The sequence below is a fragment of the Pteropus medius genome, unplaced genomic scaffold (genome assembly GCF_902729225.1).
Source record: "Pteropus medius unplaced genomic scaffold, Ma_sr-lr_union100, whole genome shotgun sequence".
NCBI classification, from domain to species: Eukaryota; Metazoa; Chordata; class Mammalia; order Chiroptera; family Pteropodidae; genus Pteropus; species Pteropus medius.
In genome coordinates, this window is record NW_024349803.1 from 1576884 (window position 1) to 1596990 (window position 20107).

General features: G+C 45.3%; 1 protein-coding gene across 7 annotated transcripts in view; it reads right to left on the reverse strand.

Annotated features, from left to right (window-relative positions):
- Positions 1–20107, reverse strand: part of CSMD2 (CUB and Sushi multiple domains 2) — a 545384-nt gene that overhangs the window by 201106 nt on the left and 324171 nt on the right. For 6 of the 7 annotated variants that reach the window (XM_039837028.1, XM_039837026.1, XM_039837027.1 and 3 more), the window contains one exon: positions 13611–13793. The exons of the other annotated variant lie outside the window; for it this stretch is intronic. In XM_039837028.1, the coding sequence (XP_039692962.1) occupies positions 13611–13793 (183 nt within the window). The remainder of the gene's footprint in view (positions 1–13610; positions 13794–20107) is intronic. 7 annotated transcript variants of the gene reach the window in all.

Consider the following 20107-nt stretch of genomic DNA (forward strand, 5'->3'; position numbering starts at 1 on the left):
GGATGGCAAAAGTCTTGATGACGATAAAAAGTTTGGATTTTATCACAGCAATTAAACTAAATATACCCCAAACTGAACTCCTGGTGTTCTTCCCCAAACCTGATTCTCTTAGATTCTAGGATCTGGAACGTTCCCTGGCATCCACGAATGATTCAGCCCTGCCATCGCCAAGTTACAGGCTTCTCCTTAGGCCTCCTCTCACTCCCCAACTGCTCCCCTTTATGCCATTGCCTCCCAAAGAAATACTAGCCGTCAGTTTCTCTGCACATTCCAGACTTGGTATGAAATGGTCTGATGTACATCCACTGGCGATCCCACTGGCACCTCTAATGCATGTCCAGAATTGAACATTTTATCTATTTTCTTAAGCCTCCTTCATTCCTTCTCTCCATGAATGACAACACCCAGCTGCCTAAGCAAAATACGTCAGCTCCTTCTCCCTCACTCCCATATCCAATCAGTAACTAACTTCTGTTGATTCTATCTCCTCAATATCTCTTGGACTTGTCACATCCTCATCACGCCTCTATTAAATTGAGGACCTTTTCCTACTGCAATAATCTACCTGGTTTCTTGGCTTTAAATCTCACTCCTTTTGAATCCACTCTCCATATTGCCTTCAGAGTGAATTTCACGAATCACAAATTTTCATGATATTACATCCTTGCTCGGAATTCTTTAAAGACTCCCTATTGTACAGAGGATAAAGCCTAAACCTCTCAAAAGGACACAAAAGACCCTCAAAGACCTAAGGCCCTTGACAATCTCTTTTATTTTTATTTTTCTGCCCCCTACAGCCCCTGACATACCAGCCACATTAAACTACTTACAGCTCTACACATGTGCAAGGGTAACCCATGTCCTGGCCAGGCTATTTTCCCTTTCTAGAATGTTCTTTCCTCCCGTCCATCCAGAAAACTCTGTTAAATATCATTTTTGTTGAGCGGTGTGGGTCCTTCCTGCCCTCCATTTATCCTTCCTAGCCACAGTCATAGAGTCTGTATACCAGACTCATCCCACTCAGTGCTTGCTATGGTGTACATGTTTCTATCCATCCCCAAATCCATGTAAAATTCCTAATCCCCAAAGGTAGTAGGTGAGGTCCTTGAGTCATGAGGGTGGAGCCCTCGGAATTAGACAGTGCCTTACGAAAGTGAGAACCCTAGACCCCTTCTGCCATGAGAAGATACAGGGAAAAGTCTGCAGACTGAAAGAGAGCCCTCACCTGACCATGCTGGCACCCTGATTTCAGACTTCCTGACTCTAAAACTGTGAGTGATAAATTTCTGTTGTTGAAAAGCTACCCAGTTTGTGCTATTCTGCCCAGACTTAGACAATGCCTAAGCTACCCTTGGCTATAACTCTTCACGCTGGTCCCAGAACAAGAGGCTATGTAGTGTCCACCAGAGCCCTGCAGAGCTACAACCAACCTACAGCCCTTACAGGATGAGAGCAAGCAATGAATATTTGTTATTACAATCCATTGAGATTTTTGGATTGTTGATGCCAGAGCAAAAATAAGACTTCCTGCTTATGAAAGGGCATATGAAGAAATCAGAAAGTAAAGGATCGTTCTTTTGGACAAGGTGGTTAGAGAAGGTCTCTCTGGAGAGATGACAATTTTAGGGGCCATGAGAAGGATCCAGCCTCCTGAGCAACCTTCCAACTTGGTGAACTGAAAGTACAAAGGCATTGAGGTAGGAAAGAGATTAGAGTATCTGAGGATCTGAAAGAGGGCCAGTGTCTGGGCGGCAGAGAAAGTGAGGGGAGAGTGGCATGGGATGAGGGGAGAGGTAGGAAGCTGTCAGTCACAGCACCTCATAGACCCTTTGCTCAGAGATTACCCTCAGCATCCCAAAGCACTCTGCTGAGGACCAATTCCTTTCTTGGCACATAACATCTGTTGGGTCATGGTTAGGAAGACCACTCAATATACTGCCCAAATTGGGACACTTTTGAGAATGAAAGATGGTACTGCTAATAATTACCTTAGGACAACATATGTAAGCTGGGGTTGTCCTAAGCTAATAGTGATGTATGGTCACCCCCACTCATGGTCCTTTTATTCCCCTTCCATGAAAGTATTCTTTACCCTGAGGGAGTAGCTTCTGCCTCAAGCTCCTCATTCACAATCCAATCCCCTTCTGGAACTGGAATCTTAATCCAAAGCTCACTGGTTGGGGTTTGACAATTGCTGGGTTCTTGAATCCTATGAGTAGATCCTGTTCCCAGTACCTCCTTGGAGCTGGATAGATTCTTGGTATAAACTGACTGCTTATCAGCACAATGCCATCTTCTGTCCAACCTCTGGAAACTACCATTGCCTAGAATTATCCTACAGCTATGATTGGTTTTGCCACACCTCTGGGATAATGTCCACCCAAAACATTCCTAGTGCATACTCCAGCCTTTGGGCCTCTAGACCAGCTTAGAAGTCCTGGCCAAGGTCAGGCTCTGAACTGGGCTCTTAAGGACTGCTCAGCTGCTGGCTGAGGACATCCTGTCACTGGCTTCCAGGGCAGGTCTGGTACCTTATGGAACAAAGCATGAAGAGAGTCCCTGCTCTGCCCTCCTGGGAAAAAACTGAGTCCATAAACTGAGTCCATACTCCTGGGGCTAAGCTTTTGCCTTGAGAATGGATCATAAATTCTTTGGAAAATATACACAACCAAACCAATCCTAACGTTGGAACAAATGTGAATCCTGAAAAATCAAGGGTTTGCCTATCATTTTTCACTTACTAGCTATACCATGTTTGGAGGGGGAAGGGTGCAGTACCTCACTGAGTTTGTTCCTACATGTATAAAAATTAGACTAACAATGTCTAAGTCACATCTTTGTTGTGAAGATTCATTGTGATGAAGCATCTGAAGGCCTCGAGTGCAGCACCAAGCTTGGGCACATGGGAGGTGTGAACCCAATTTTTGTTAAATTCGAAAGAGGCATTTCCCAGTTCTGCTGCCGCCGTGTCTCCACACATACTTTTTCTCCGTGTATCTCCTACTGAGGCAGCAAGAGTGTTGTCCTCCCATCTCTCACCCCCGGCATAGCCTAGTCCTCAACCAAGCAAGACTCTAGACTAAAAGGCTGCTCTCTGCTCCATCGTCCCTCTCCTCAATGAACAAGTGGGTAACTCCAAATCCGGAAGATTCTGACACAATTCCTCATTCGCAGGGATGACTGACTGCTTGGTCGCTAACTATGACTTGGTGCTACCTTCTGTGGGAAGACCAGCTTATGAAAGGAGACATGCCTATTAGCTGCAAGGGGGTACCTTGAGCTCTTGAGTTTTGTCTGGGATTCTGATGAGCCGTGCCACGTGGGGTGAATAATGGTTGGCTTGATGATCCACTCTATGTGCCAGGCGAAGATACTCGAAAATGCTTCTCACTGCTGTGAAGTCGCACAGCTGTCTGTGCCCAACCCCAGGACCCCCAAGTGATAGTCGCAGGGTTTTCTCCCGGCCACAGGGGTAGATTTCAGTCAGCCTCTGTGCCCCCTGCTGGGGTTAGCTTTAGCTGTCCTTATTACCCTAGTCAGCCAGACACAGGTATTAGCTGTGGAGTAAAGTATGTTGGCATGATATAACCCAGGAGCCCAAGCCTCCCCATTAGCCCAGGGGACTTCAAGAAAGGTGTACACTCAATCCCCGACAGCCACTGTGTCTTTGAGGCCCTCAGGGTCTGTCCCCTCACCTGAGCCCCTGATAGGCTCAGATGCCAGAAAGCTCCATCATCTTCTCTAAGGCTGTTTCAGCAGAGCGTCTTCCCTCAGGGAGTCTGGAGCCAGCCACACACCCGGCCACCCTAAGCCCAGTCATACCTGAGACCGCCAGCCACTGAAGGCTGGAAAACAGCACTTAGTGGCCGCTTACTACAGTCATAGGAAGTGTGTTTGGATTTCCTTCCAGGGGAATCCACAGGGATCCGGGGGGAGTTTATAGTTAGCCTGAGAGAGCTACCTTCAAGACCATAGGGGAGACTCGCCTCTTCCCACAGCAAGATGGAAGCTAATTAGATAGCCTAGGGCAGCAGCCCTGTTCCTGGGTGTCTCCTCCCTTTATACTGGAGGAAAAACAAATACCAAGAGGTGTAGGCCAAGACTCTGCTAGGAAGCCAAGCGCTAGAAAAGGTGAGGAGTGCCTTCCCCAGGAGCCACAGAGCCCAAGGAACCCACAGCATCCAGCACTGATGGGGCTGTACTCTGACCCAGTGAAATGACAAATTTGCCCAGAGGCTCGCAGAATAGGGGAGCCGCAGACTCCAGCTCCTGAGCCAGCAGCTATGAAAACAGATCCTGGTTAGTGAAACTCTGTGTCCCCTTGATAGCTTTCTGAGTCGGACATGGCAGAGCACAATGGAGAAGGCATGGCCTGTGTCGAGGCCAGGGGAGCACACTTGGTGTACACATAAATGAAAATTTTACGGAGAGAAAAGAACTGATCCCAACGGTGAAAGCTGAAGTGAGAATGGCAGATATAGCCCAATCCCTCACCAGGAGAGGTCCCAGCCCAGGATTAGACTCCTAAAGCTTGGTCAGTTTTTCCAGCTCCCATTTTACCCAAGAAGCTGTAGTCTCAAGATGCCTTGGCCCAGAACTCTTAGTTGAAGGAACATGGTTTTTTGGACAGGGTCCTGTGCTAAGCCATGTTCGCAGTTTAGTTCTGGACAGATTCCTGGGTCGATCTGGGCTGAAATTCTGCCTGTGCTACGATCCTCCAAGAAATCTGAGAACCTTCCAGTTGGAATACATTTTTCTTTCTTACTTGCTGGTAGCACTTTGTGGCCACGTCTATTACTGCAATAATTCAAAGACTACTTTGTAATAAAAGTATGTGCTTGTCATATTCACCAGATTATGAGCTCTTGGAGGGGAAGAGCCATGTTGGAATCATGCCTGTTACTCTCCCGGTGCTAAGCACAGTGCTCTGTGCACAGCAGCTTCTCCTCTCTATGCTTTGCTGCATTCAAATGACGTCAGAGGCAGGCAATTGCAACATCAAGTTATAATGTCAGAGTCTAAGACCTTGCACCCCAGTCCTCGCTGGGATATCATCACGGAGGTCAACATTCCTTGGACCCCGGGAGGCTACCACCATCATAACGACTGAGTTATGGCAGCCTCAGCCTCAGCTACATAAAAATGACATATCACCACATGTGTCACAGCCTCATGCCTCAAGGGACTGCCATCTTGTCAGGGGACCAAGCCTCTCAGGTATGACCCCAAACTCCCCTACAAGCAACAAGCACACAGTAGGTTTTCCATATTCGTGGTTTACAAATGTGGCCTAGCATCTAGATCACCTAGGAAACTTTCAGAACTATAATTCCTGGGCCTCGTCCCAGACCTGCTGCATCAGAATTGCTTACCCTTCCCATGCTGCCCTTGTGGTCCTAGCATGCTTCCCAGCCATGACCGCAGTGCTCACTCCCTCAGTGCAGGAGCAGAATGATACCCTCCCCACCTCCAGCCACCACCATGCACTTTCTGCTCAAGGAAATGGCCCCTGTGGATTACTAGGGGTGGGGAGGTGATGGTCTTTCTACAGAGCAGGTGCCCTTCCCACTCCCCACCTCTGCACATCACTAGCACGGTAAGACCACAGGTCTTCAGTGTCCAGGTTCTCGAGGAGCAGGTAAGAGAGGAAGGGGGTCCTGGATCTACCCATGCTGGTTTTCAATTTCCAAGAATTGGCCTGAAATACAAATTTGGACCAAAGCAATGCCCAGGTTCCCTGCTTCTCTCCTGGGGTCACCTGTGGGTTAATGGGACCTTTAAAGAAGCCTAGAGAAATAAGGAGAACATCACATCAGCAGAGGAAGCTCACATAGCCCTGCAGCCCCCCGGCCCTGATCTCAAGCAGATCCTAGGAATTTTATTTACTAAAGTGAGGCTGACACTTTCAAACCTCGGCTGATCCCAATTCTGGCTCCAAATATTTGAAAAAGGCAATTTCCAAGGCCTCTAGCTATTGTGATCATATTTTCTGGGCCAAAGGAAAGGTTGCTCGAAATTGCACTTGTCTTGGAAAATCTGGGATTGTATGTTTACAGGGAGTGCCAGGGCTCGGCCACAGAGAGCAGAGAACACAGGGCATGCTTCACCCGTGCACAGGGCGTTGAGGCTGTATCTGCCTATTTAAAAATAAAGGTAGCAAGTGATGTACCTGCCTATTTAAAAATAAAGGTAGCAAGTGATGTATGTGACCTATATGAAGGAAGCCATAAAGCTGTTATATTTAGAAAAATGGAAGTAGATGAACAAAAAGAGTGACACACCATGTTTCTGGATGGGAAAGCTGTGTATTATAAAACGCCTATTTCCCTCAAGTTAATTTATAGTTTAATAGGAGCACACATACAAAACCCCAATAGGGTTTTTTTTTTTTCACTCTGACAAAATGCTTCTAAAATTAATCTTGAACAACAAACAGATGAGAATAACAATGACTACTCTGAAAGAGAAAATAATTAAGGGAAGAAGGAGTAGTTTCCAGCTCTGCCAGATATTAGAACATATTATAAAACAACAATTAAAATTATTCAATACCGGTGCTAAGATGGAAATAGAGCAGCAGAACAAAGTGGTGACTCAAGAAATAGACTTAACTACATTTGAGGATTCGGTATGTGATAAAACAATTCATTTCCCTCAAATCAAAAGGGAAATGAATTACTTAATAAATTGTGTTGGAAAACTGCATAATAGTTTGCACAATATTATACATTCATCTAAATAAACTCCAGATGGATTAACAAATTATATTTTTAAAAAATCAAATTACCGAGAAATAACCAAAAATAGAACAAACTGTTTCTCAGATCTGTGGCAGAATAACTTTGTCGGCTTTGAAAAGAAGTAAAAAATATTGAGAGATTTGTCTACGTAAAAATGTAAAACAACTGTACAATGCAAAATAGCAAAACTAAAAAAGAAAGAAAGCAAAACAAGAGATTGAGAAAACATGCATATCTAGTACCATAAAGAGTTTCTATCCACAATATAAAAAGAGTGCCTTCAAACTGGAAAGGAAAATGCCAACACGATGCTCTCATAGCCACGTGCTGGTACAGACAGTTGCTACAAAGGGACAGGAAACAGCAAAGGGCCCGTGTCCTTGCTGGACAGGGCCAGACTCAGACCAGTTGGTGAAGGGCCAGCCTTGGAGTCTCTGTCCAGGATCCTGTGATAGAAATCCTGACACCCCTTTCATACATCTTGCTCCCACAGGGACATGCCTCTGGCCCATAGCTACCCAGCAGTCTCTCTCCAGACCCTACTTCCTCCTCCCTTCCTGTACTCAACATACATGTGGCAGCAGCCAACCCCTTTGGGAACCACTGCAAACCAAGTACCTAGACTGGTAGTGCACGTGTGTGTGCACAGGTGTGCACATGCGTATGTATGTGTGCATCAGCACATACAACGAACACCCTCTTTTGCACAGGCACAAAACATATGGTTTCTCTCAGACCCCGGTACTGCCACTTGGATGTTTCCTTTTTTACCAGGGCCCCGACTCTGTTCTCCCACCTTTCAGGCCCAAGCATTTAGCACTGATGACGTGTATCTACGGTGGATGAGAAGAGGGGCTGTTGCCTTGCAAACACTCAATGAATCAGTGCTAAATGAAAGAATGAGTCTTCATGGGAGCGAGCCTAAATGCGTCTGCATCACTAATACTTTCTAGTTGAAAAACTAAATTTTGAATCACAAGAGCACACTTTAATTTACATAATTATGTCTATCTTCATGTTAGAATGAGCTCTCTGAGGTCAAGGACTCTGCCCAATTCATCTTGGGATTTGTAGCACTTATCACAACATTTGGCACTTTGCAGAAGTTGACGAGGCTGTGCTATAGGGATATATGCAACTTATACCTCTTAAACCAGCAATTTTTAAAAGGCCACACAACTACTGGAGGTTTGGCTATGCTGATAAGGTTACAAGTGATATATGTGACCTCCATGAAAAAAGGCACAGTCGCTATGTTTAGAAAGTAGATGAACATAAAGGAGAAATATGCCATGTTTCTAGATGAGAAGGACACGTATTATATGAATCTTATTCTTAACCTTAGAGCTTTTGTTACTGGCATTATGAACTGGCACAACATTTTGGGGGAGCAATATAAGAATATATACATCAAGAGTTATAAAAAACGTTCATACCCTGGCTCAATGACTCATTCCTGGAAATTTATCCTAAGGAAATAATTTAAGAGGAGGAAAAAAAACAGCCACATCCACGAGGATGGTCATTACAGCCTTGTAGAACGTAATTGAACGTGATTGGTTGATGAAGTCATGGCCCATCCACTAGACAGAATATTCCGTAGATATTAAGAATGATAATTGTAAAAGACATGTAGCAATATGGCAAGATATGAAGCATCATGTGAATTTTAAGACACACAGAATATGAGATGGTATGTTCACTTTGATTAAAACCACAAGAAATATGTGTATAAGTGGGTAAGAATAAAAAAAATAGCTGAAATTGGCTTTGGTTTAAGGAAGTGAAATTAAGAATATTTGATTTTACCCTTTAAATTTACTTCAACTTTTTAATAACAGAATGTACTAAAAGCTTGTGTTGGGTATTGAGCTCCAGATACTTCTAGAAATAGAGTTATACATATTATATAGGGCATGGCAACAAGAAATCCCCCCGTCATCTTGAGCAGGATCACCCCCAGAAGCTCCCCAGTTTAGAATTTGTCCAGGAACAGTCATACCCTCTTAGGCAGTTGACTTTGTACATAGTAGGTGCTCAATAAAACAAAGATGGATGGGTAAATGGATAGAGGAATGAGAAAAGTAAAGATTAGGACAAGGCTTCAACACTGGTATATTGCTTATCGGTATACAATACTAGCATAGTTCCGACAAAGGTTATGCATCCAGCCCTCATGAATTGAACTCTTGTCAATCTCTGTTACTTCATGGGAGTAACTCAGACAACAGTTAGCTCCCATACTCTGGCCTAGCATTTTTGTCCTAAGACTTCTTTGTCCACCCTGCTGCAAATGACCCCTTCGATTCCGGAAACCTGGCGCAGGATTTGGAGTAGGAGCCTGCTCTGCCAATTAAGAGTTCAAATTCTAGCCCATCACTTAATGGTTCTATAACCAGTGAGCTTGTTACTTTATCTCCTTGACTTTTGTTTTCATCTCTAAAATGAAAGGATAAATATTCCATAAAGTTGTAGGGAACAGTCATATCTTCCCAGTGACATAAAACATTTAATAAATATCAGCATCTTCCCTTACCCCATGCTTTCTCACTGCCTTAATTCTATATGCCCTCTAGTTTAGTGTAGTCCTACTTAACATGCAAATACCCAGATTTATTCATATTTAGAATTTGACAAGACTCAATCATCCCAGACGAGTGGTTCTCAATCTTGGGTGGTTTTTTACCCGCTCAGGGGTTATTTGGCAATGTCTGGAGACATTTTTGGTTGTCACAACTGGCAAGGGGTGGTGTTACTGTCTTCTAGTTGTGTACAGGACAGGGATGCTGCTAAAATATCTTGTCATACATAAGACTGCCCCCCACAAAAAGGGTTATCTGGTTCAAAATCTCAGTAGTGCAGAGGTTGAGAATTCTGGTGACCTTGTGACCCAATCCACTATTTTGCTCAGCTATGGGTGTCTGTGTGTCCAGGAGGAGGGGATGGGGAAGAACTCAGGGAGGAAGAGCCAGGAAGGAACTAGGAGAGGACTATTTCCTACAGCATCCTTATGCAGAACATTCCCTTTTACCTCCCAACTCTTCAAGGCTTGGTTCAAACTCTGAATCCTCTGCAACATTTTCTTTGAGCACCCACTTCTCCCTCTCTTGGTCTCTTAAGATTCGGCTGCTGATTTGTAACTTGTGCTGTATACATCCCAGGAGGCCTTGCCTTCACATTTCACACATATGCCATATACATTAGAAACCGAGCAATTAGGATTCACACCTTCTCATGGTGGTTTGCAAAATGGGGAAGGCAAGCTTGCATTTGTGAAGTCTTTGCATATCCCTGGTGAAGGCTGTTTTGAAACTTCTTTTGAAAGTGGCTGCTAATGGACTGATAATTGGTTTCCTGGCTTCCTTAGATGTGTGAAGCACTCTGCTAGTCTGTCAACAAAGCAGCAAGTGTTGCGCAAACCACCGTCAGAGTTATTTGTATTCCTTATGGTATCGCTTTTTGTGGAGGGATCACTGGACATGGTTGTGCTGGAAAGGCTCTCTATTCTAAGTAAGGGGGTGAAAGGTTAGAGCTTCTGGGAAGGTGAAGAATATGTGCAGCCTGGCCAGAGATTTCTCCCCAGGACATCAAGCTGAGCACATTTCCTAGGCAGAGACTCAGAAGTTGTGAATCTAATGCGTGGTGCTCAGGCACAAGGCAGACACTCAGTAAGAATCGTTGAATGGATGGAAAGTGGTACTACTTCTAACTAACTGATTTTGAGCAGTGATCCCTGGAGATGTGAACTAGCCAAGGAGGAAAAGAGAGAGAGGGGAAAGAAGCTGGCTCCACCTTTTCTTCCAATATGCTTTTCACTGTTAGAAACACCACCTTCTTTAAAACCTAGATGAAAAAAGACCATCTATTGAGCTTCTACTACTGTGAGGGCAGCTCAAAAGCCAACAAAATTATTCTGAAGTCTCTGCTGGCTACAGAAAATGTTTTGAAACATGAAGGAAAGAGTGTACTTGTGTAGTCACGGCGGGGCAATTCCCTTGTAAGGAACTGTTTTTGAAGAAAATGTTTCAAGAGAAGAACAATGCACTGCTTTGCACTTTTTCGAAATTTGAGCCATCAAATATTTCCCCAGTCCCCTTCATAATTCTCAGAAGGAAAGAACAGTATTGTTTGCTAAGTATTAAGTTAATATTTATTGTTACTCTTGTGTGGTAAAACTTAGGACACATAAGCTGACTTTTGCTAGAGGTGCTTTTGTGTTTACATTCATGACTGCTTGATAAAACATAGAGACTGACTGTACTATTTTATATTTTTATAGAGGGCTTACAGATGTTGTCCCTTTTCTACTGATCACACAGTATGATATATTTGATCTGGGGTCAGGAGCAGAACGTCAAAGTTTAACATTATCCCTCAATCAAAGTATGACCTGCTGTGTAAATGACCCACTTTAGGAAGTGGTTTCCAAGCTTTTATTGTGGAAAATGTGAGAATGGGTCATGTCACGGTTATCTTTTTCTGTAAATAAGACCATAGAGGCTTGGAATTTTTGGAGCCAGAATGGAGTGCTACCCTCTGAGATAGACTAGTAAATCGAAATCCAGAGAGAAGTCCTGGCCACGGTCATGAAGCAGAGCTAGGACAAAGAAACGAGGCTCTAGATTTTGAATCCAAAGTTATCTTGGTGCACAGAGACTGTCTTATCACCATCCTTTGGCCACCAGTTAGATAGTGAGCTCCCTGAGGGCAAAGCCTAGAACCTATGGAAGCATCAGCTTAGGGGCTGGGTACTCAGTAGAGAGCTGACAGATGGCGCTCCCTCACCTTCATGAAATACAAATGCGACCTTGCTATGTGGTGCAAAGGCATGGGGCCAGCTGGCGCTCTCTGGCCTCCTCCACTGAAGTCAGCATCCTTGAGACTCAAGCTGTGCTCTGTTACATCCAAATGACTAGAAAAACCTGAGTGATGGGACTGCCTTGGGGACGCCATCCCCCGATACTCCAGAATCATCCGGAAGAAGAAACGCCATGCCGGCCTCCTAGAACGCCTGCTTCACAGTGCTCACCAACAAGCCTCTGGCTCCTCTTCCTTATTTTAAACCACAGCAAGCATCACTTGACCCTTGTCAGGACAGCTCTGTCTTCTTCTCAGACGTTTGTAAGCAGTGCCCAGTCACTGGAAGCTGCCAGCCATGCTCTTGAAAACCAAGGAACTGCTGGGCAGCCCTTCAGGGTCCTCTATCCTTCTCGAAGTTCTAGAAAGATCTCCTAAAACTACTCTTAAGAGCCAAAGAGTCAAGTAAACCCTGGGAGGACTTGAGTGACAGCACTCCAGGCAGCATTCTGCTTGTGGGACAGAGAACTTTATCCTGCTCCCAAGTAACTGGCTGGTTCTGCTACTCACTTCCTTCCTGCCAGCTTTCCACCCCAGAGGCCTGACACTTTCCAGTTCTCCCTGCCTTGATTTATACAGACAGATTTCAGAGATGCAGCCCCTATGGTACCCGGGACTCCCACAGCCAGTATCTTTACCTTTTGAGGCCCTGCCTTCAACCTGCCTCGTGAAGCTCCACCCCATCCACCCACTCTTACCTGGGCTTGATCTCTGTGACTGTCAGACCCTTTGTTCCTGTGTGCCCCGAACTGCTCCCTGCTAATCTCTCCGGCCCTCCAGGTCCCCTCAGTGCCAAATGTGCTATAAGGCTAACACTGTCTAAATTCTAGCCACGTCAGGTCACAGAGATGGGCAGATTTCATGCAATTTTGTTATTTTCAATAAGGGTGATCTGTTTAATGTGTATCTAAGAGCGATTTGATCTTTAAACCTCGGCAAGAATTTTTACATAAATTCACAAGTCTTCAAAAATGCTTTGTCAAACCAAACGAAGTGATTTTTTTTTTTTGTTATTGTTGGAAAAATATAAGCACCATGGTATGACCCGACTCACCAACTCACACACCAAACTCTCAGTCAGTGGTGTTGTTATTCCCTCCCTCAGCCCCGAGGGGCCACATTCTCTAGCGTCAGCACTCAGAGGCCCTGAGAAGCCCGCCGAAGTGGGATAGAGGAACAGAGGGTCAGGCTGTCTGCCCTTCCCTGAGTGAAGCAGACTGGAAGAGATGGAGAAAGTCAGACGGCGAGGGTTAGGAGAAGAGCTGACAGCCCAGAGAAGCTGGAACCTTTGATTTCTCAGCGGAGACCAAGCCTGCTCCACCTTTAGCTACACACAGCCCCCTCACACTTCCCAAACCTACTGGGACCCTGCACTTAAGTACTATTTGCGCCGAAAGAATGGTCATACCAACTAAGAAGAAGAGAGAAGAGTCTCCTTATTATCTTTATAGAACAGAGCACTCGATTCCAACCCTTTCGCCAAAAGATCAATAATCCAAAGATAGCTCGATCCCCATCCCTCCCTAAATCCAATCTAAGAGGCAGCAATTTGAGGAAACGTCTTATATTCTGGCAAAGCCATGATTTCCCACAATACCCCGAGGCTGGTACAGCATCTACACTCTTACACACCTGCCAGTCCTTTACACTCTGGCTTGACTACCTGATGTCACTGGCAGCAACAAGGGCGAGGAGGGCAAGTCTGGGTCTGAGTCTGGTGGAACAAGCCCCAGTGGCCTCTGTCTTGCTCTCCAGCATCGCCAGAGGGGTTAAGACAGCATTGAAGAAGGTCCCCAAGTGTCAAGAACAATCATTCCCAGTGCTATGGTCTACATTACTGCTGGAAATGAGGACCCAACCAGTCATGTTGTGAAGAATAGGAGAAACCAACCAGAGTGAAGCTGCTGTTACGACCTGCAAGGTTCTCAGGGTCGGGGCCCCGGGATTAGAGAGGAAAAGGGCCCCTGCCTCTCAGTGGAGACCCCCAAACTGGCCTCCTCCCCGCTCACTTACACACACAGCCTGGCTTCTTAGCCGACCACTGGTTATTCTTTTGGCACGTGATTGCCTTCTGCCCCACCAGCTCAAAGGCAGGCTGGCACTCAAACTTGAGAGTGTCACCGTGGTGAAAGCGGGAGCCTTCCCTCTGGCCATAGGCAGGTACACCAGGATCACCGCAGCTGCCCTGCTCGATCTCTGAAAGACAGGAAGGTGAGAAAACAGAGACGAAAGGTGATTTCACTCCTCTCGTGGAGCTGGAGGTCCATATGATACGCCCTGCAGCTCCCCTGCCATGAGTCAGTGATCAGAGTGACACAGGTAGGATCTTTAATGAGAAATCCTGCATGTCCCGTTTAAACGCAGCAGCCAAGGAAACAGATATCATTCTAGATATCATTCTAGATATATTCTAGATATCAAATGCCTGAGACTTGTGTCCATACAAGGTGTCCTAGGATATTTTCATTCTGGGAAGGTGGGTCTATATTCTTTGTGGGATACCTATCCTACCAGTTAATAACTCCCAAAGTTTGGAGACTTCCTTACTGAACTTGACTATGCATTCAAATTACCGTCACTTGATAGATCTTAAATGCCATCCATTCCTAAGCAGCAAAAGAAGCACGAGACGAGAAGGCAGCTGACACTTTGCTGCCTGCCTTTCTCCAAACCAGAGAGTAAGTGAGAACCAATATTTGCTGCTTTCTAATATGAAAGCAATTTCATTAATGTGCATATATATATAATTTGAGATGGTAGCATGGAAAATGGAACAAATGACTCATTAGCTATGCTTTTAAGTTCTTTTGATTTGACAGTGTTGAGTGAGACACAGACTGGGTTCCCTGAATAGCTCTCAGGCCTGGACTCAGGGGGCATGATGAGCTGGCTGTCTCATGGGAGAGTTAGTCAGGACCCAGATACTTCAGGAAAGGAGTCTGTCCTGGTCAAGTCCCTGGAGTTTCCTCCAGAGCCACCCCTGCTTCCAGTAGCCCTGTGTTTGGTGCTTGGAGAGATGAGGGTGGAAGAGGTAAGAGGGGAGGGAGGAGGAGAGGGGAGCAGGAGGAACTCTGTTCCCAGGGAGGAAGGCGCCCTGCGGGAAAGACAGGGAGTAATGAATGAAGTGACAGATGGTGAGGTGAGGTCTGTAAGAGTCCCATGATTCGAGAGAGAGGGGGCTGAAGTAATGGGATGTTATTTGGACACCTTCCCGGGCTTGTCAGGCCAAAGGGACCCTGGCTTTTCTGTAGACACCATTATGGGCTGTCAGGAGCTAGAGTCCCTGAAGTCGTCATGTGTGACCTGACAGAAATGATTCTGTGAAAGCTTTCTTATCACAACTGTTGGGCTTCTGTGGGCTGATCAGGCTAGCCCCATGCACTGCCAGATATGAATGGGTACTTGGCTGTCGCATTCATGTTAACCCCAAACCAGGGCCTCCAGCCTACCACTAAGAGCTGGCAGAAGCAGGCACGCTATGGCTGGCATTGTGTGTGTGATCTCAGTCAAACATCTAAGGTCCTTGGGTGTAGGGGAAGGAGCGGGGTCTGAATGAACATGCCACCTGACAGGTCTAAAGACTCAGGTATAGACCAGCTCACCCACCTCTCATCTTACACGTCCCCTTGGCCTTACCCTCTCTACACACGCACCTGCTGAAAGCACAACTGAACCCTCCTTCGAAGCTGGCTTTCCTCATGCCAGGGCTGGGGGAGGGTATACACTGAGGCCTTCCTGAGAAGGTGGTCCCTTTGCTCTAGGTCCCAGAGCTCCAGGGTGTCTAAAGGAATGGAGGAAGTGGCCCTTGAAGAATCAACCTGGAGAAGCAAGCAGCAAGGCCCTCCTTCCAGGTGTCCCCAAACATGTTCTCTCTGGGATTCGAAACCCTGGCAAGGACTCACTGCAGGCATTCTGAGACCTGATGACAGTTACCCAGCATTTGAAGACAGAGCTGGATCCTACTGCCCAAGACATGTAATGTTTCCTAGTGAGACCCTGCCATGCTATAGAAGATATAAATGTGGGGTACACCTGCCTATGTCCCTGCCCACAGCAGCTAGTCTGAGGGTGTGATTAACTCATGAGAACCAGTGTCCTTAGAGGAAAAAAAGAAATCTGTGCAGTCCTCCCCACTGTGTAGACAAGGCCCACACCCAACCAATTTCTCGTCGATATTACCAGAAACATATAATGAGCACCTGCTGTGTGACAGTACCTGTGCTAGAGACTTGAGATCTGGATATGGGCTCTGCTCTCAAAGGCTGAACAATCTAGTCATGATACAGACAAAGGAACAGATATTTATGACGCAGGGTGATTCGTGCTGTGGATGTGCTGGAAGGATCACCTACCTCAAGCTTGGAAGGTGGGGCTCCAAATAGGGTCTGGGGAATGAGCACTAACCTTGGTCACAAACTTTTAGGGGGGCCCAAAAACTCAGCAACCAAGACAAATAATATCTGAGTGCAATATCTTCTAGAAAATCAAAATTAATGCATATAAATCAAATCCAACATGGAAAAAAAAAAAACTAAAACTTAATAAAGACCAGGTCCAAACAGCACTTACACGACTCACCTCATCTGTCTGACCCTACTCCTGGCCATCAGGGCCTGTTGGTGTTTAAAATGTTAATAATATTTGTTATCATGGATATTTTGCATGATCTTGGTTTTTAAAAAAATATTGCATTGAAATATTATTTATCTTAATTGACTGGGATTTTTGGCATTCCTTACTCCCTCAAAGTTTATACCCAAGGCGAGTACCTTGCTCACCTCATCTCAGTCCCCGCCCTGGCATCAGGGAAGGCTTCTTAGAGGAGGTGGTTCCTAAGCTGAGGCCTGAAAGCTGTGCAGGAGTCAGCAGGTCAAAGGATAGGTGGGATTCAATCACAATAGCCAAGAAATGGAAACAGCCTAAGTGTCTGTCAATGGATGAATAGGCAAAGAAAAAGTGTGTGTGTGTGTGTGTGTGTGTGTGTGTGTGTGTGTAATGACATATCATTCAGTGTTAACAAGAAGGAAGTCATGCCATTTGTGACAACATGGATGGACCTTAGGGACATCATACTAAGTGAACTAAGTCAGACAGGGAAACACAAATATTGTATAACCTCATACATAACCTATACATGGACTCTAACAAAACCAAACTCATAGAAACAGAGTAGAGTGGTGGCTGCCAGAGGCAGGAGTGGGGGAAGTAAGTGCAGGTGGCATAAACTTCCAGTTGTAAGATGAGTTCTGAGGACACAATGACAGCACGATGACTACAGTTAACAATATTGCACTGTGTATTTGAAAGCTGCTAAGAAATTAGATCTTAAAAGTTCTCATCACACACACAAATTGTAACTGTGTGAGGTGATGGATGTGTTAACTAACTGTATTGTGGTAATCATTTCACAATATATATACATACATCAAATCATCATGTTGTACACCTTAGACTTACATAACGTTATATATCAATTATATCTCAATAAATCTGGGAGAAAAGAAAGAAATAAGTGGAAGAGAAGGGAGCAGAAGGACCCTTCAGATGGGGAAAAACCCATGTAACGTCTCAGAGGTAGGACTGTAGGACTACAATGATAACAGTGAGAACTAACAGTTATCATAACAACTAACTTTTAGTTATATAACTAAAAACTCTGGTACTGATTATATTCTGGCAGCCGCCCTGGCCACTTCACATGTATTGATTCACTTCATCCTTACGATAACCCTGCGAGCTAGGTACTGTGACTGCCATTTTAAAGGGGAAGAAACTGAGGCACAAAGAGATTATGGATTTATCCAAGGTCAGAGCTGGAAAGTGGTGGGTCATAGATCCGAACTTGGGCCACATGGTTCTAGGGCTCTTAACCACTGTACCACATTGTTTTTCTTTCAACAAGGCGATTAGAAATGGGGCTGGAAAAGGCACGCAGGGCCAACCCAAGAAAGGGCCTGTATGATCTGGTAACAAGGCTGGACTGTTGATAGCAGGCAATGGGGTTCATTCTATTTCGCATTTCATATTGTGTGTTTTAAAAGATCACCCTGACTGCTGTTTGGTGAACGGCCAGGGGCAGCAATTCTGGATGCAGGGAAATCATTCATTCATTTAACAAACATCTGAGTATCTACTTAGCATGAGACACTGTGGTGGGCACTGGGGGTGCAACAGAGAACAAGGCAGACACAAGCCCTGTCTGAATGGAGCTTCCATTCTGGCGGGAGGCTCACAATAACCTGGAAGATGTTTTGATGGCATTCTGGACTGGGCACAGGCAGAAGGGGTAGGGGGAGACAGAAAGATGTGGGACGTCTAAAACAGGAAGAAGCCATAGGCCACACAGAGTGAGGATATAGGAGATAAAGGACAGGCATGGGTCTACAATGACTGAAGGGTTTGGCCTGGGCATCTGGGTGTGCTTTGACTAAGACAAGAATGCAGGAAGAAGAGCAGGTCCAGAGGGTGATCAGTAGGGCATGCTGAGTTTTGAGGCACCTGTGGTACCTCCAAGTGGACACAGCCAAGATAAAGTGGCTACGGGGGTCTTAAGTTCAGGAGAAAAGTTTGGTCTAGAAATACAGAATGTAGGATTCGGCTCACAGATGGTAAAAGCAGCCATGAGAAGGATGAGACTACCCAAGGAGAGTGAGAAGAGGTGTCGGTCCAAGACAGAAGAGTCAGGAACATGATAGGCACCAGCAGCTAGTCTAGAACCCTGGGAAGAGTTGGGTCACAGAAGCTTAGAGAACAATGAGCTTCAAGAAGATCGACAGCATCGAATGCTGCAGGGAAGTTTAAATGGACTGAAAAGCAAGTTAGTTTAGATACCAATGGCATTTTTCACAGAACTAGAACAATCCTAAAATTTGTATGGGACCACAAAAGACCCCAAATAGCCATGGCAATCTTGAGAAAGAAGAACAAAGTTGGAGGCATCATGCTACCTGATATCAAACTATACTACAAGGCTACAGTAATCAAAGCAGCATGGTACTGGCATAAAAACAGACATATAGATCAATGAAACAGAATAGAGAGCTCAGAAATAAACCCATGCCCATGTGATCAATTAATCTACATTATAATCTATAATCTAGAAAATAGAGTAAAGACAGTCTCTTCGATAAATAGTGCTGGGAAAACTAGACAGATAGATGTAAAAAGAATGACACTAGACTACTTTCTTATACCATGTACAAGAATAAACTCAAAATGGATTTAAAACTTAAATTTAAGACCCGAAACCATACAAATCCTAGAAGGAAACAGAGGCAGTAAACTCTTTGATGTCACTCTTAGTTATATTTTTTAGGATATATTTCCTTGGGCAAATGAAAGGAAGTCAGTGTTGATACTGATGGGAGTAGACCGAGAGCAATAGCGGGGCCAACATCCAGCGGGAGAAAAGGAAGATGATACGAGAAGAGTAGATGCCATTTAAAGAAGGCATTTCATGGAAGTGACGGAATAAAGAGAAGTTAGGTGGTAACTCATGAGGCGTATGGCCTTGTAGGGGTCAGTTTAAAAAGATTTTTTAAGATGGGAGGAACCCGACCGTGTTTAAATGCTAAAGGAGGAGAGACAGAGATAGAAGTAGAGATAGGGACAGATAAAGATAAAAATAGGGATAGAGAGAGTGAATGAGAGATAGTAAATTGCTAACTGAAGATATGGAGGAGAAATGAGGAATGATAGCGTGAGGCTCTAGAGAAGGCAGGAGGCATGGGACCCAGAGCACGCGGCGGGGCTAGCCTTAGAGGCCTGGAAGCTCCAGGTGGGAAGAGGTGACTATGATGAGCTTTCAGGTAGGACTGCAGGAGGTTGAAGGAGATCCTGTGATGACACAGGCTCCGTGTGCTAAGTAGAAGAGGAGGTCGTGGTCTTTGCTGAAGGCGATGGACCAGTTGTGGGGAAAAGGATTTGATATTGACAAGAATGTGTGAAGCGATCTCTGGAGAAGAGGAAATCATGGCTAGATAGATTGCTATGTATCTCTGGGACCCACAGAGGGTGGAGATGACTCAGTTACAGGGGTACCATGAACAGAGCTGTGTGACTTCTCCCAGAAGCCCTCAGTAACTTGGTTCATACAAAAGTGGAAAAAGGGGCAGCAAGACTGGTTGAGGGGTGGGGTTGGGTTTGCAAGGATTTGAGGATATTAAAAGAATGGCTGAAGTGTTATCCAAGGAGCTTAGGCTAAAGGACGAAAGAAGTGAGATGAGCAGGAGGGAATGGAGAGTCGACAGGTCAAGGGAAAGATGGTGAACAGGAGTCGGGGGGAGTAATGAGTGTAAGAGCTGGAGAGACAAAGGGTCCTAGAGCAGACAGGTGAAGTTAAGATTTCAGAGGTGCTGGAGAACAAGGTCAGTCTGGGGACATGAGCTGCTTGCACTGCAGAGGGCTGCTGGGTAATGGTGACCTCAAGGGGAAGTCAAGTTTAAGTGGGCATTTGGTGAAGGGGTCCAAGGCATTGGAGACGGGGATGCAGAGACCACAGAACTAGGATC